Genomic DNA, 15,332 nt, shown 5'->3' on the forward strand with positions numbered 1-15,332 from the left:
TTTTTTTTTAAAGCAGAAATGCCAAAGCAGTACAACTATATATGTACATAATGTGTGCATGCGTATGTATGTGTGTATGATCCTAAAACGCTGTGCTATACATGGTATTATCATTACTTTACTGGCCAGTGGAATGGAAAAGTTTTCCCGCTCTATTAAGTATCTTACAGCAATTTTTATGTCACAGCGTCATATTTCCTGTTTTGACCAAAATCTCAATCAAAACTTAATAAAATAATAAAATGAAACTCTCAAAACTGGAAAAGGATCATTGGTCAAAGAATATACCATAAAACCTACAAAAACGGAAACGAGTGTCAGGTCCATACCTGTCAGAGAAGGAAAATTCAAAGAGAGTTAATAGAAAAGTGGTTAGAACAGTCTTGTCAAAGATGGTAAACTTGGGAGACCAGGAAAAACAAGTTGGCTCTTTTGAGTTCTCTCAGGTTTCACAATACTTTTGATAACATGAATTAATCTCCAAAATCTCATTCCTTCAGGGCTGTACGATGCCCCGTTGTATTCTCCCAAATGTCCTGCCAACACGCCGTATGTTCAAGACAGCAATGATAACCACTGGTCAGTGTGTACCAGAGTTCTGACTGCCTGCCTCTGAATCTCGGAAATTCCATCTAAGTGTAAGTAATTACACTGAAATAAGCTCATACATGTTACTTCATGATACTATTTCAAGTATGCTCAGAATGTGACATGGCTCTCATTTCATACAACACAAGTCCTAAAAATCTTACTTATCATCAGGAAAGACACAGCACATATGATGTCCCCACACAAAAGCACAAGTTGCAGTTCATTATGAATCTTCCCATGGGTCCTTGAAACCCAATGAGACCAGAACTGTCTGCCGGTCACTGCTTTCCCACAGCGAACAATAAATAACACTGTAAGGCACTTACCAGACACTCTAATAAGCGAGCAGGACGGGCAATGACGATTAGGATCTTTCGGACTAGTTGTTTAATAAATGCCAGCTCTCCACTTTCTGAGCGATCATGAGCCTGCAAAAGAGCAACGAAGAGAATGATGAACCGGAGTTGCTCCAGTAAATGGAAAAGAAGCTCAGCAAAGCATGCTAATTAGATAATTACAAATATTCAAAAATTAAGTGATTTCGAAAATAATTTTTCAATCTCTGCAGGATAAACAAGCATGATCATCTCTACAGAAATGGACACTTTTGAACTTCTCTACCAAATGGCTCTACTAGCCAAACTTAAATGGCAAGACTTTTATTGATGATCTGTTTTTAAAAATCAAATGTTATAGTCATAATGTGAAACATGAACAAGAGGCATAAAAAGATTATGATTCATTGAGCATATGGTACAAGCTTAGTGGACAGTTGAACCCTTACTTTGCAGATGCAACATTTTATGTGTATGAAATGCTCAGCATGGTTATTTTTTGTGAGAGACTAAAGAACTGTTTTGCTACCCTGGGCATTTAGTATGTTCATGGGATGTATTATATACAGAATATAATTAATTAATATAATTAATTAGTTATCTCCTAACATGTAAAAAGCAAGCAAATGTTTATTTTTTATAAATGTTAGCTACATAATGCTTATACTTGAACACATACATACAAATCCCATTTCATACATTAGACTAAACCTAGGCAGCACTCAATTCAATAAAAAAATTACCAACTTTCAATTTTTATTTTATTTTATTTTACATGTCACTTGCATGCAAAAGCTAATAAGCACAAAAAAAGTCACAGAGGAAAGCAAGCTCAGTTTGTTCATCTTGTTATTGTTAGGTATCAACCAGTCGGTTCTGACTCATAGCAACCCTGTATAGGGTTTCTGAGGCTGTAAATTTTTACAGGAGCAGAAAGCCTCATCTTTTTCCAGCCAAGTGACTGGAGTCTTCAAATTGTTGACTTTTGATTAATGCAGTCCAGTGCTTACCCTACAGTTTGTTAGTAGACATTTTTATTTTCAATGACATTTTCTTAAATAAACACGGTAGATATGTAACAATGCAGATACACAACCTGCATTTTTAAAGTCCTAATATAAATCTCTCTGTGTGAGTTCACTTTTGAAGTTTTCTTAATTTTCAATTTTTTACAGTTTACTTTCATCTGAGGATTAAAAATAACAAATGCCAAAGAGATGCCGGTACAGTACGATGTAATTTCACAGACACAGAAATAAACATTTACAATTATGTTTGGAAGTGCTTCATCACGACAAGAACCAGCCCTCTTCACATGAAAAGAACCGATAGACCAAATTTATGAAACATTATTGTACTTAGCAACAATGTGTTTGCAGAATTTAGGTCATCACATCAAAGGCACTTTCCCCAAATGTAAATCTAGAAACGATATACAGTTAAAACAGCTAACATTTAAATGACAGAAAAACAGGGAAAATAACCATTGGTGATTAAAGGTAGAGTAGAATCTACTCAAAGAAAACCAATTAGTAACTACAACTATAAGGGTTACAACATACAATAATAAAAATAAATAAGTGCAGTCTGAATATCTTTTAATGGTCTCTTCAAAGAGAAATAAGAATTATATCAATTAAAAAGTACAAAAAGTTTCCCTTATACAAATTCTATTTTCGAAACTGTAAAAATAATCAGTTCATTGTACTTCGTACATTTAAAAATTATCCACCACAACAAGGGCAAATACAATCATTCAATTCAACCAATATTTATTTACTGGTGTGAAGGGGGTTTGTTTAAAAAAAGTGGGGTGGTTGTTAAAGAAAACACTGCAAAATTAGCATAAGAAGAGAAATTGCTTCCTTGGTAGCAAGCTCCAAAGGGAAGCATTAATGTATAACCTGTATGTGTTTGGGCATTAAGTGTTAGCTACTATAAAAATACTGTGACCCAGATTTGAGAGTAGATTATAGCTTCCCATGTATTTTATTTTCTTTAGCTAAACACACCTAAATGAAAAAAGACGGATGGAGACATAGAAGCATTCATCTGGAATTGACCTGGACCTCAGGACTTTAAAAAGGCATCAGTTAAATCACACTACTCAAACCTCAAGGGTACCTTTCCTTGGCTACACAAAAGACTGACAATGGAGAAAGCAGCTGGGAGTCTGGCAACAATTGTAGCATGGGGAAACCAAAGCAAGTTCCTACAATTTTCTTCTACCTAGAAAGGGCAAATTCCCCTGCCAATATTTTTGCTCCAAGCTCTGGATGGACAATATAAATATGATTCTGAAGATAGTTTTAATTTTCACAAAAGGATTGAAAGAAAATGTTTATCTGTGAAAGATATAACAAAAAGCATTCTTATTCATGCCTAACAATGCTATAACTATACATGCTTCTCTGCCCCAAAGAGATATTCTTTAAAAAAAATAAGTAATTTTTCATGCATTATAACGGCCAATTCATAAGATCTCCTAATATGTATCCTAATACATATATCTTTAAATCTCCATGGGATAATCTGCCAAATTTGCCATGCTATTGTTGTTAAATTCTACCAAGTTGGTTCCAACTCATAATGACCCTGTATATGGTTTCTGAGGTAGGCTTGAACTGCTGACTTTACAGAAACAAAACTAACTTGGGGGCATCAATGCAAATCACTTTGGATATCAATTCTTTCGTTTTCTCCAAATGCCTATGAAAGAATGAAAAACACCAGAAGGACTATTTGTGGTAGTATCCTGGGACAGAATTTTAGCATGAAAGAAGTATCTCACAGACACAAACTACAGAGTTCCTCTCTGATTTGACTCTTCCATTCAAAAACATACCAAATACCAAACTACAATTGTTCAGGCATTCTCATAAAGAGTAATATACATAGTGTTTCCAGCATTTTTTTTTGGGAAGCTGACTTGGTTAAATTGGGCAGCAGAATTAGCTCTTCCTCCACCCTCTTCTCCATCCTCTGCCCCTCTCTTCCTTTCCTGAGTTACTGAGTTACTGATACACACCATGCCAGGCAATGGTCCCTTATGCTCAAAGAAACCACTGTCTGCTGGTGAAGTGAGGTTCACTAAAAGATCACTGCAATGCATTATGGTTAAAGACATGGAGAGAAAGGCAGTGCATCTGGGGATCACATATGCCACGTTGGGGCTTTTACACGTAAACAGAATGGAGTTACTGAAGAGTGTGAGATTTTGATGTTCTGGCATCTGCACAGGAATATGACTTTGAGGGCTTAGAAATGGAGAAATGCAAACCAAAAGGAACAAGGGACTGGGCTAGGGAGTGGTTGTAGAACAGAAGCTGAGGGCAGGGTTGGAGAACTATTTAGGAAGGACACTTTGAAAGTCTAGTGGTTGAGGGAAGGTAGGGATAAAAGGAGTTGTCTATTAACTCCAAATTCTAACAAGTGTCTAGGGAACAGTGATGCCAATGATGGAAGTAAAGAATGCAAGACAAGCAAGGTTTGCTCGAGAAAATGCTCATTCCAATTTGGGGCAGGTTGGCATCTACTTCATTGGTGGGTAGTTCAGATGGAATAGTATTCAGCAGCTAGGTGGACATAGAAGTCTGAGATTACAGAGAGATCTGCTAACACACAGATTGTGTGTTTATACTCTACTCCAGAGTACTGTGTTGTTGTTAAGTGCCGTCGAGTCAGTTCCAATCCATAGTGACCCTGTATAGGGTTTCTCAGGAGCTTCTGGTGCACTTGAACCACCGAACTTGCAGTTCAAATCATTTTGCAGTCTGGAGCATTAACCCATAGCGCCATACCAGGACTCCCCAGAGTACTGTTTGTTGTTGCTATTATGTGCCGTGGATTCGGTTCCGACTCACAGTGACCCTGTACAGTGTTTCTGACGCTGTAAATCTTTATGGGAGCAGAAAGCCTCATCTTTCTCCCACGGAACAGCTGGTGGTTTCAAACTACTGACCTTGTGGTTCGCAGCCCGATTCATAACCACTACGCTACCAGCTACTACAGAGTACTGTAGTAAAGTATAAATTCAGTGGGCAGCGATATGTTGTATATTTTCACTTAGAATGATGTGCGACACAGGTGCTTAGTAAATATTTATCTAGTAAATGGCTTCTGAACCCCTTTCACTGACTTACTGGCATAATGCGTCAGAATGCAAAGTCATTGGAACTGCACGGTCAGTGGGTCAAGCTCACCAGCTGCTCCTTGGAAACCCAACACTGGGTTGCTAAGGGTTGGAATCAACTCAACGGCACTTAACAACAACAACAACAGTACTACTCAAAGTGTGATCCTAAGACAGGTCACAAACCATAAATTAGGATGTGGTGAGTAGAAATATTGAAAATAAGCATTTGGAAATTTTTTCAACAATTATGTGAGGGCAGTGGTACTCACTGGTTGAATCTTCACCTTCCATGCAAAAGACCTGAGTTCAATTCCCAACCAGTGGATCTCAAGTGCAGCCATTACTCGTCTGTCAGGGAACCTCGCATGTCACTGAACAGTTTAAGCAGAGCTTCCAGACTAACACAGCCTAGGAAGAATGGCCAGACAATCCACTCTCCAAACCAGCCAATGGATCACAATGGTCAAATTCTATTATACCTGGAGTCACCATGAACTGGGGACTGACTGAGGGCAGTTAATAACACCAACAAGACACAATTTTACATCACCAAGATACCAGACACTAAAGTGCCCGGAGGTTCTGCAGGAAAAGCACTGGACTGGGACCACAAGGATGCTGATTCCAGCCCACCAGCTGTTCTGTGGGAGAAAGAAGAGGTTTTGCGCTCCCACAAAGAGTTATTATCTCAGAAAACCTATACAAGGTTATAATGAGTGAAAATAAACCCAACGGTAGTTAACAACAACGATGTGACTCGAGCGAGCATGCTCAGGTTTCTAGAAATTAATTTTCCTTTTAATTTATAAGACAATTGATTCATGGCTGATTGGACATTAACAACAATAAAACCCCAAAACAATGAGTTCATTACCAAATACAGTCTGAGAAGCCAAGCTTTAGTGAACTTTAAATGAAATGTGAGAAATGGGCACAGAGTATCAAAAATTCTATTGGTGAGTCAAAGGAAAAGAGCATGAGCAGAATGCAGGACCCTATCTAGAGAAGCAGTGACACCAGAAATGGAGGCAGAGATGAGGGCATGGAGAGAAAGAGCAGCTGAGGACTCTAAACTCATGAAAAGAGAAAGGCTGTGTTCTGGTGCCCAGGAGGCAGGCTTGCAGAACATGCCCTTTGATTATTTAAATGATTATATATTCCTGAGTGTTTTTGTGTACATCCTTCCCCTGGCCCCCAAAACAACAACAACAACAAAAACAGAGGGAATAGAAACAAATACTGTTGAATGATGATGCATGGCGGGGATTATAATCATTGCAATGAAACGATGACTGTAAAACTGATGTTCTCCCATGTAAACTATCACTTAATTCACAGTAAAAACTTAAAAAAAAAAATTCTATTTGTGAATATAGTTGAGAAAGGGGGAAAACACTGCTAACTAAAGGGGGATTTTTCTTTTTAATTAAAAATCTCAAGAGAACAAAATTTAGTAGGAACAAGGACATAGGAATTTCTGGAAAAGTAGGATGCTAGTGTTTTTCTTTAGTTGTAGCAATTATTCATAAATTCATGCTTTGAGAAGATTATCTATGTTTATGTTTACATGGGCAAGATTTACGTCCTATGAGATAAAAAAAAAAAAAAAAATGCAATCTATCCAAATACAAGTAGGTTAAATAGGTTTCACTTGTGGCTGATCAATTTCAAGCAGAAGGGTACTATTACGTACAGTTTCCATTCCACCAAACATACTCCCTTCCTGTCCTGGTTGTTATCAGGAGCTATACAAGTGTTAGGCCTAGACAAGTTCTATGTTTATCTGTCATTTTAGAAATTGGATATTTTGTTAGAAGAAGAACTAACACTAATAAGTTACCATTTACTACTCAACACCTTGCAGATTAATTAATAGGATACCAAGTCTGGAAGAAGGCAGCAATTTTCCATTTAGCTCTTCCAGATATTAGAACTAGATAGCATCATCAAATAATGCACATGCATTCAGGCAATTTATAGCATTATGGTGAAGGGGGACAAAAATCACGGCTTAAAAATCCTTCACAATCTACTTATACTAGAGTTATACATTGTTGGGCCCAAGGTTCCTGTAAAGGTTATATTGCATTAACTTCTTATTTCTCTAAATAATGACCAGAATCAATTTATAGCATGCAGCAATCATTATTTTTCCCTTTGCTTCCCTGAAATATGAACACCATCTCATGGTAACAATTTTAGGAAAATGTTCTCATGAAAAAAAAAAAAAAAGTTTAAGAGTCAAACAAAATAAACCATAAAACTTTTCAGGGTGAATGGTTCATACCTCTTGTAGCAATTTATCTAATTTATGTTGTAATTCAAGGAAGTATCTGGAAGTGATGAGACCCTGATGGGATTTATCCAAGCAATCTCGACCCAATTCAATAATCTGATGGTGAGTAAAACTGAGCACTCCGTCCGCTAGAGGAAGAACATTATCAGGAGAGTAGCTGGTGATAATGTCCTTTAGACGTTCTTCCATTTGAGCTGTAGCCTATTTAGAGAAGACACACACACACAGATGTGACATAGGAAACACAGATGTGGACAATTAAATCATCATATTTACCTAGCATCCTCCAAGACCTTCACAAGTGGTGAAATAGAAATTTAGAAATTAAACTAAAAAGAAGTCCCATTAAGTAGAAGAAGTCTTGAGGTATATAAGGGAAACTGCCTCAAGATAAAAATTGCATTATTTCCCCTTAAGTTATAGCAAAGATAAAACAATACTTGCAAACTTCGTTGACAATTCAAATAACACCTGTGAATTAGTATACTTTCGTTTCAGATTTTGAGCCCTTTAAGGTGAATTGTCAAAAATACAAATTTTTGACTACTAAAAAATTTTGACTACTTAAAAAATGAAGGCTTTCTGGAGTTCCACAGAGCAAGCCAAGAGTTTATTTTCCTGGCTAAGTCTTAATGTACTATATGTAAACAACTTGTATTATCTTTCTTCCTTTCTCATAAGGATGTATCATGACCATTTCATACCAACTACGATGGCTATTATCAGAAAAATGGAAAATAAGTATTGTTAAGGATGTGGAGAAATTGGAATCTCTGTTCATGTTGTGTGGGAAAATAACTTGGTATAATAGCTATGGAAAACAGAACCTCAAAAAATTAAACACAGACTCTTCCTATGGCTCCGCGATTCCATTACTAGGTGTATATACTTAAGAGACTTGAAACCAGGAACTTTAAGCAGACACTTGTACACCAATGTTCACTGAAGCACTATTCACAATAGCAAAAAGGTCGAAACAACCTATGGCCCCACTAACAGATGAATGGATAAATAATATGTTACACACATACATGTGTGCGCACAAACGTGGGTAAGTCAAAAAAGTACTGCTACACAATTCATTAAACAAAAATATCAAAATGTGAAACTACTGTTTCTCCACATCTCCTGTATGTGAGTCTATACATTTGAGATGGTACTGTTTCCATCTCTCCGACTCATTCCTGAATAATTCTACAGTCTTCAACTGACATCATTTTAAAACGGTAGTCAAAATGATAAATTGGGCATTCTAAGGGGACACATGTGTAAAACCCAAGGGGAAACCTTGGTGAAAACTTAAAAATTTCACTTTCCACTTTCATTTCATTTATAGTAATCACCTACTGCGTAATCATTCCTCCTTGATAAGTTAGTTATATATACAGAGCGATTCCCTCTTCTCCTTTCCTCCTCATTCCACTACAAACCTTCCCAGCATTAACTAGGTATAGTCAGTATCAGTGTCCCTGGTGGACAAGTGACATGTGATAAACAGCTGAAACAGCTTTAATCAATGATATCAACGCTGGGTTCATTAAAAATAAGAAGTACTCTACTCCTGATTTATGAAACCAAAGATGTCCCTTTGTTCTCTTGCCTAGGGCACAACGTGAGGGCAAGAGTGACATGGAGGAATTGTCTTTCCCCAAATATGCAGAGACACTTTGATGGGGAAGGCATGGACAGCAGGGGACAGGCCTATCAGATGGCAGCTCCTTGCAGCCAAAGCCTAGCATTACCCTTTCATAAATTCCTCTCTGGCTCGCTTCAACTTCCTTTTAATAGTTTAACTGGGGGAGATTGCAACTGTGTCTTCGCTTCTAAGGTAATAAATAGAATTAGAAACATAATGGTGAAAGAGATGGGAAGCCAAAGAAAAGGAAAATGAGGCTAAAATAACAACAACAACTCTCCTGACTGCTGAGGCTTCTGAGGGAGAAAACAGCCTCTGTTTGAAGACACAGAAACAGGCTCAGACTAGGTGACAAGGAGCACACCTGGTCCAGAGGCCCATCAAAGCAGATCCTCGAGGTCATGTCTCTCAAGGCTACCCAGTGTGTGACACACAACCAGTAGGATTCACAGGAGACGCAGTTCAACCTAAGAGAAGCGTTCATTCTCTGCAATTTTTAGCTTAAAAATTTCAGCAATTTTAGCTTTCTAATCAGGCTTTGGTGCCACTACTATTGCGCTGGACCACTGCTTCCCAGAACAAAACCACCTTACAGACTCCACACTTAGGTTGCCTATTCCTTTCGATCTGAGGCATCTTAAATTCAATTCATTACCTTTGGGAACCTTTCTTTGTAGACATGGTTCATCATAATTATTTCATGGTCACAGCAGGCGGGAGAACGTCCGGGGCTGCAAGTAAAGCAAATTACCCTTTTAAACTTTGTCACAGCATGGAATGAAAATAAGCTTTTTATTTGTCAACAATCAGCTGCATCAAAATACTATGCAACCTGCATAAGAAAAAGTATATTGGGTAATAAGCTACAAAATCAGTCATTAGTATACACACACACATGTACTGGCTTACAAACTCAGAGATACCTTGAATAGGTTCAGCAAGAAAGTTCAAGAAATAGAATGCTACAAAATAATTACAAATGCAATACAAAACTGGTGCAGAAGACATTCTCAAATTGAGACTTTACTCTGCATTTAGTATAAGTTTGTGTAGTTCAAGGAACCAATTAATCAATTCCAGTATAAAACAAAATAAGGAGTTATAAACATTAATACAAACAGCAACATCTTGGACACGTTTGTCAGTATAATTTCACACTTTGATCATACACCTGTGCTCTGCCACATGCCACTGAAGTGGCTTAAGTGTTTTCCATGGCACAGATACCATAATTGAAATCCATTTTCTAGTCCATATTGATGTAGAATGCTGAGGTTGGCATTCTGTATAATATGAAACAGAAGCATACAGCCATTGTGGGTTTTTCATTAGCCATTTATTTCAATAGTAAATTTGCGTCTGTTCCTAGTGGTATACACTTAATGCAACTTCTGGGTGAATATTATATATTCGTGGAAGGATAAGGATTGTAGCGGACATTTCAGGAACTTCTTTTATAAAATCCAAAATGAGACCTGTGTCATAAAACACAGTGCCTCTAGATGAAATTGTAAAATTGATATTTTATTCTGTATCTCAAAAGAATCTAAGACATATCACAATTACCCAATTTGGCTACGTTTGGTATGTGTTTATGATACTAAATAAGGAAGAAAGGTACAAAAGAAACAAGGGCACCCTTTGTAGCAAACTCTGATATTCAACTTAACGAACAAACAAAACCTTATTATAGCCAAACACTCATTCCTACAGCACCAGATCTATCCTGGGGTGCATAAGGAGACATATGGCCCTATGCCCTTTCAAGAAGGACCCATAGTCTAGCTATTGCTGTTGGCAGATGCCTTCTGTATTTAGGCCCTCTGAGGACTGTCTTGGCTGATGTGAGCCAATTTTCCTAGTCAGGACCTTCTCAAGGTGCCCACATCCTGTGACTGAGGTGGGGATAGAAGGCCAGGCCATTTTAGGCCAGGAGAGTAACTGTGATGGGTAACAGGCTCCTGACACCTAGACACCGGTGGGGTCAGCTAAGGCTGTAGGGTCTGTGATGCAGCTCAACTTCTCTCTCTGTCCAGTCCTGCCTCCTCACTTCCTTCCACTGGTGTTGATCCCAAAAGCAACTGTGGAATCATGAATAAACACCCCAAACACTAATCTCTAATTTAGAATCTGTCTCCTGAGGAACCAAACTTCTTGTTGTTGCTAAGTGCTGTAGAGTTGGTTCCGACTCATAACGATCCTATACAGGGTTTCCAAGGAGCAGTTGGTGAGCCTGAACTGCTGACCTTGAGGCTCAAAACCACCTTGCATCCACCACATTAATCCATAAAGGGACAAATTTATATACACTCCAACTACGTAACAGGGTTTGGCCAGGTCTACATACCTCAAACTTCGGGAACGAGGGCGCATTGGCGTGTTCCTGCATCTGTTCTCTGTAGCGATGCTTTCGGTGGTACAAAAGTGTTTCGATAAAAAGTGTAATTCATCTGGTGTAGGTTGGTATGGTAACTGATGTAACTTCTCTTGGGAGGAACAGGATGACTACAACAAATCAAAGTGAGGTTACATGTTGCCTTGAAAAGAAATTTATCAAATGAGTCTGAAATCAAAGCACTAAACTTAGGGGATTCCACCATTTTATACTCTCGCCTTTCATATTATAATGACATTAACTATTGCCAATATGTACACCCTGATGCTCTCTCTGAGAGGTCAAAACATCTCCCATATTTCTTGCTGTTTGTCTATAAGACAGTATTTCCAATGATAACATTTTCTCTGGATAAACCAAGGCTCAGAAAATGGATAGTGCTCAGTCAGAGCCCCATCAATACAGTGACTACTGGGCTAAGAATTCAGGTGACTTGAGTCACAAATGAGTTTGCATCTGAATACGGTACTCTTGTTTCTCCTGCAGTTCACAATCAAGCATTATGACCTTTTGGTGACATAAAAAAAAAATCACATGATGTGTGATCATAAATAAGTCTCCTTTGATGGACGAACCAGCAAAACGTAGTGTTGGTAGAAAGGGGAAGAATTCAAGAAGATACTTTTTCAATAATGCCACTGTTTTCCAAATTTGGCATTTCCCCCTTGTTATTTTTGGTTATCTTTTTTTTTAAATCAGCTTCAATGGAGGGAGTTTTTATCCCTTGAGTATAGATGTGCTTTAGAAAACATTCACTTGACACTTATGAAAGATAAGGTACCTATGGAGAAAGGTTAAACAGCACTGATTTTCATCAAAATGTAGCTATAAAGCAAAGAGATTGGCTTTTGTTTGGATTTTTGTGGTACATAAACTCATAGTTCTATTCAAGAAGATTGAGAAATGTTTGAGTAATTGAAACATGGGTAGAATAATCATCTTTTGAGAGATAGCACTCATTTGAAAATATAAGGTCTAGTAGGCTTTGCTTTATTTAAAAAAAAAAAATAAGATCATTACATTAACAGCACACTCCATAAATACTAAATGCTGCAATACATAAATACCGCAATGCAATAACACTAGGAATTAATGACTAAAGCTTAAACATATCCCTATACCATGAAATTATAAAACACCTTGGTAAGTACATGCTGAGACAAAGAGGGAGCTTGAGAATGTAATAAAATGATCTTATAAACCATAAAAATGAGAGCAGTCCTAGAAAGATTATGAGATGTAACTAAAGCTCTATTCAGAAAGTACAAACAGAGTCTCTAATACTGTCAATATGAATAAAAGAAAACGTATTAACTAAGTAGTTAACTCACAAAATCAAGGAAAGAAGCATACAATCATCAATGCAAGCAGGAAAGATGTGCCATATGTTTATACAAATAATGCATGTGTCATACATGTTTGCCAACTATGCAACCCACTCACACATTATTTTCCTAGGGGCACAATGTAGTTTATATTCTTGGGTTCATTACTTGCAAAAAGTACAGTCTTCATGACAAGTCAGAGATAAGGAAATTAGAAGTTAGAGAAACAACTAAGAATCTATACATATGTCTCAAAGAAAAACAAATGACCACAATTCTTATCAAAGGTTCCAGAACTTAGCACTATGAAACTTAATTCTATTCATAAATTTACCATTATCTTTTTTGGTGGCAAAACATCAACTGTTGTTGTTGTTGTTAAGTTCCATCGAGTCGGTTCCGACCCATAGCGACCCTGTACAGGGTTTCCGAGGGTGTAAATCTTTACGGGAGTAGAAAGCCTCATCTTTCTCCCGCGGAGCAGCTGGTAGTTTCGAACCGCTGACCTTAAGGTTCGCAGCCCAATTCGTAACCACTACGCTACCAGAGCTGAACTGATGGAAAGCTGTTTAAAATCTTTATTTAGCTGACTAAGCGATTACATCTCAACATAAAAGAAAAAAACAACATCCCTCAATAAGCAACATCAAGATGAATGAATAAAAGATTGTAGTTGTCAAAGATTTTATATACTGAGATCCACATTCAATACCCATAGAAGCAGCAGTCAAGAAATCAAACGACGCATTACATTGGACTCAAAAGACTTCTTTAAAGTGTTAAAAAGCAAAAATATCACTTGAGAATTAAGGTACTCCTGGCCCATGCCACCATATGCATGCAAAAGCTAGACAAAGAATGAACAAATTTATCTTGGAAGAAGTACAGCCAGAATACTCTACAGAAGAGATGATGGTGTGACTATCTTGCATACTTTGCACATGTTATCAGACGGGACCAATCCCTGGAGAAGGGCATCATACTTAATAAAGCCGAACATCAGTGAAAATGAAGGTGACGCTCAATGAGATAGATTGACCCAGCGGTTACAACAATGGGCTCAACCACAGCAACTAATGTGAGGATGGAGTGGGACCTAACAGTGTTGTGTTCTCTTGTGCATAGGGTCACTGTGAGTTGAAACTGAATTATCAGCACCTAACAACAACTACATCAACAATACTCTTGGTATGAATGTTAATTTTGGCTGCTTTAGTAATGTTAGTATATTTGATTGATGAGTTGTGGCCCAGTTCCTACTGGGCTGTTATGTACAGTATAGGGATCTTGTTACCGTTTTAAAACCTGAAAATGAATTTCAAATCACAACCAGATTCGGCTTTTTCTCACTGATGACATGCAGTGGAAGCACTACCTTGGGGCTGCCGGGGGCCAAGTCCACAATCTCCTCTAGACCTACAGTTGTCATGTGGTAGAGAGAAGAGCCGCCTCTGCTGTGGGTCAGTCTCTGGCCACTCTCCTGCTGCATTCGGTCCATGTTCAGAATGATCCGAAAGATATGCGATTGATATGCATCCATCATAAAACCACCCAGTGCTTTTCAATGCTAAAAATACTTTTGAGGAAACAAGTAATCATATTGTTTCCAGTTGCTGGTACTGAATAACTCCCACATGTGCCTCAAACCCAAGCCTAAACTGACACCCAAAATACAGAAACTACTTAATTGAGAAGCAAAAGGTTATACATTCAGTTTTAAAGAAGTAAAATTGTGAAAAAATAAAGACCCAAAAGTGTATTGCTGATTACTTGTACAACATGCAATAGTAAACATCAAGGTAAAAATCGAAGCTTTCTATCATCATTGAAGAGCAATCCTAGAGCTCCTTCAACTAAATCCACTTTGAAAACACCAGAGAAAAAGATTCTGAGCTCTGCAACCTGAAATCATGTTCCAGCTGGACCCAAAGACAAGAACTCTGCATTGATTTTCAGAACACCTACATCTGAACAGCCAACACCCACTTTCTCTTCCTCAAAGAACATGAGCAAAACAAAGTCACACTTCTTACAACTAAAAATGTTGCTTACTCAGCAATAATCCCAAAAGAACCTGAAGACGGATTTTAGATATATGTTGTCGAAATTGTCTTGATAGATTTAAAAAATATATGCCTAATGTAATTTCTGAAATTAAAGATAATCAGAAAAAAATACTTTTATTTGTTTTTAAAATAAATGAATGCTGGGTCCAACAGCAAACTTTTGTTGGTATCCTTCAGTGTTTATGGGGAAGATACCTTATTGGCATGAATAAATGAATCCTGCCTACCTTCCAAGGTGATTGTTACTATCAACACATTTACGAAAGGTCTTCTGAAGTAGTAAAGAAATATATGAATACAGATGAAATTTTTATAGTTTCCATCCTTTAATTAGAAGTTTTTATTATTTATGGTGCTTTCTTTCTAAGGAAACTGAAACCTTTTTGAGAAGGTCTAAGGAGCTCTGGTAGTGTAGTGGTTACGAATCGGGCTGCGAACCTTAAGGTCAGCGGTTCGAAATTACCAGCCGCTCCGCGGGAGAAAGATGAGGCTTTCTACTCCTGTAAGGATTTACACCCTCGGAAACCCTGTACAGGGTCGCTATGGGTCGGAA

The 15,332-nt window shown here is 37.7% G+C and overlaps 1 protein-coding gene and 1 pseudogene across 1 annotated transcript in view; one reads left to right on the top strand and one right to left on the bottom strand.

Moving 5' to 3' along the window:
• MAST4 (microtubule associated serine/threonine kinase family member 4) overlaps nt 1-15,332 on the bottom strand; it is an 880,190-nt gene that overhangs the window by 75,109 nt on the left and 789,749 nt on the right. The window contains exons 8-11 of the mRNA XM_006870995.1: nt 11,341-11,498; nt 9,649-9,724; nt 7,349-7,558; nt 918-1,019 (exon numbers count right to left, since the gene is read on the bottom strand). Coding sequence (XP_006871057.1) covers nt 918-1,019; nt 7,349-7,558; nt 9,649-9,724; nt 11,341-11,498 — 546 coding nt within the window. The remainder of the gene's footprint in view (nt 1-917; nt 1,020-7,348; nt 7,559-9,648; nt 9,725-11,340; nt 11,499-15,332) is intronic.
• On the top strand, nt 11,759-14,829 carry LOC102825146 (annotated as a pseudogene).

The sequence above is a fragment of the Chrysochloris asiatica genome, unplaced genomic scaffold (genome assembly GCF_000296735.1).
Source record: "Chrysochloris asiatica unplaced genomic scaffold, ChrAsi1.0 scaffold00157, whole genome shotgun sequence".
Classification (NCBI taxonomy): domain Eukaryota; kingdom Metazoa; phylum Chordata; class Mammalia; order Afrosoricida; family Chrysochloridae; genus Chrysochloris; species Chrysochloris asiatica.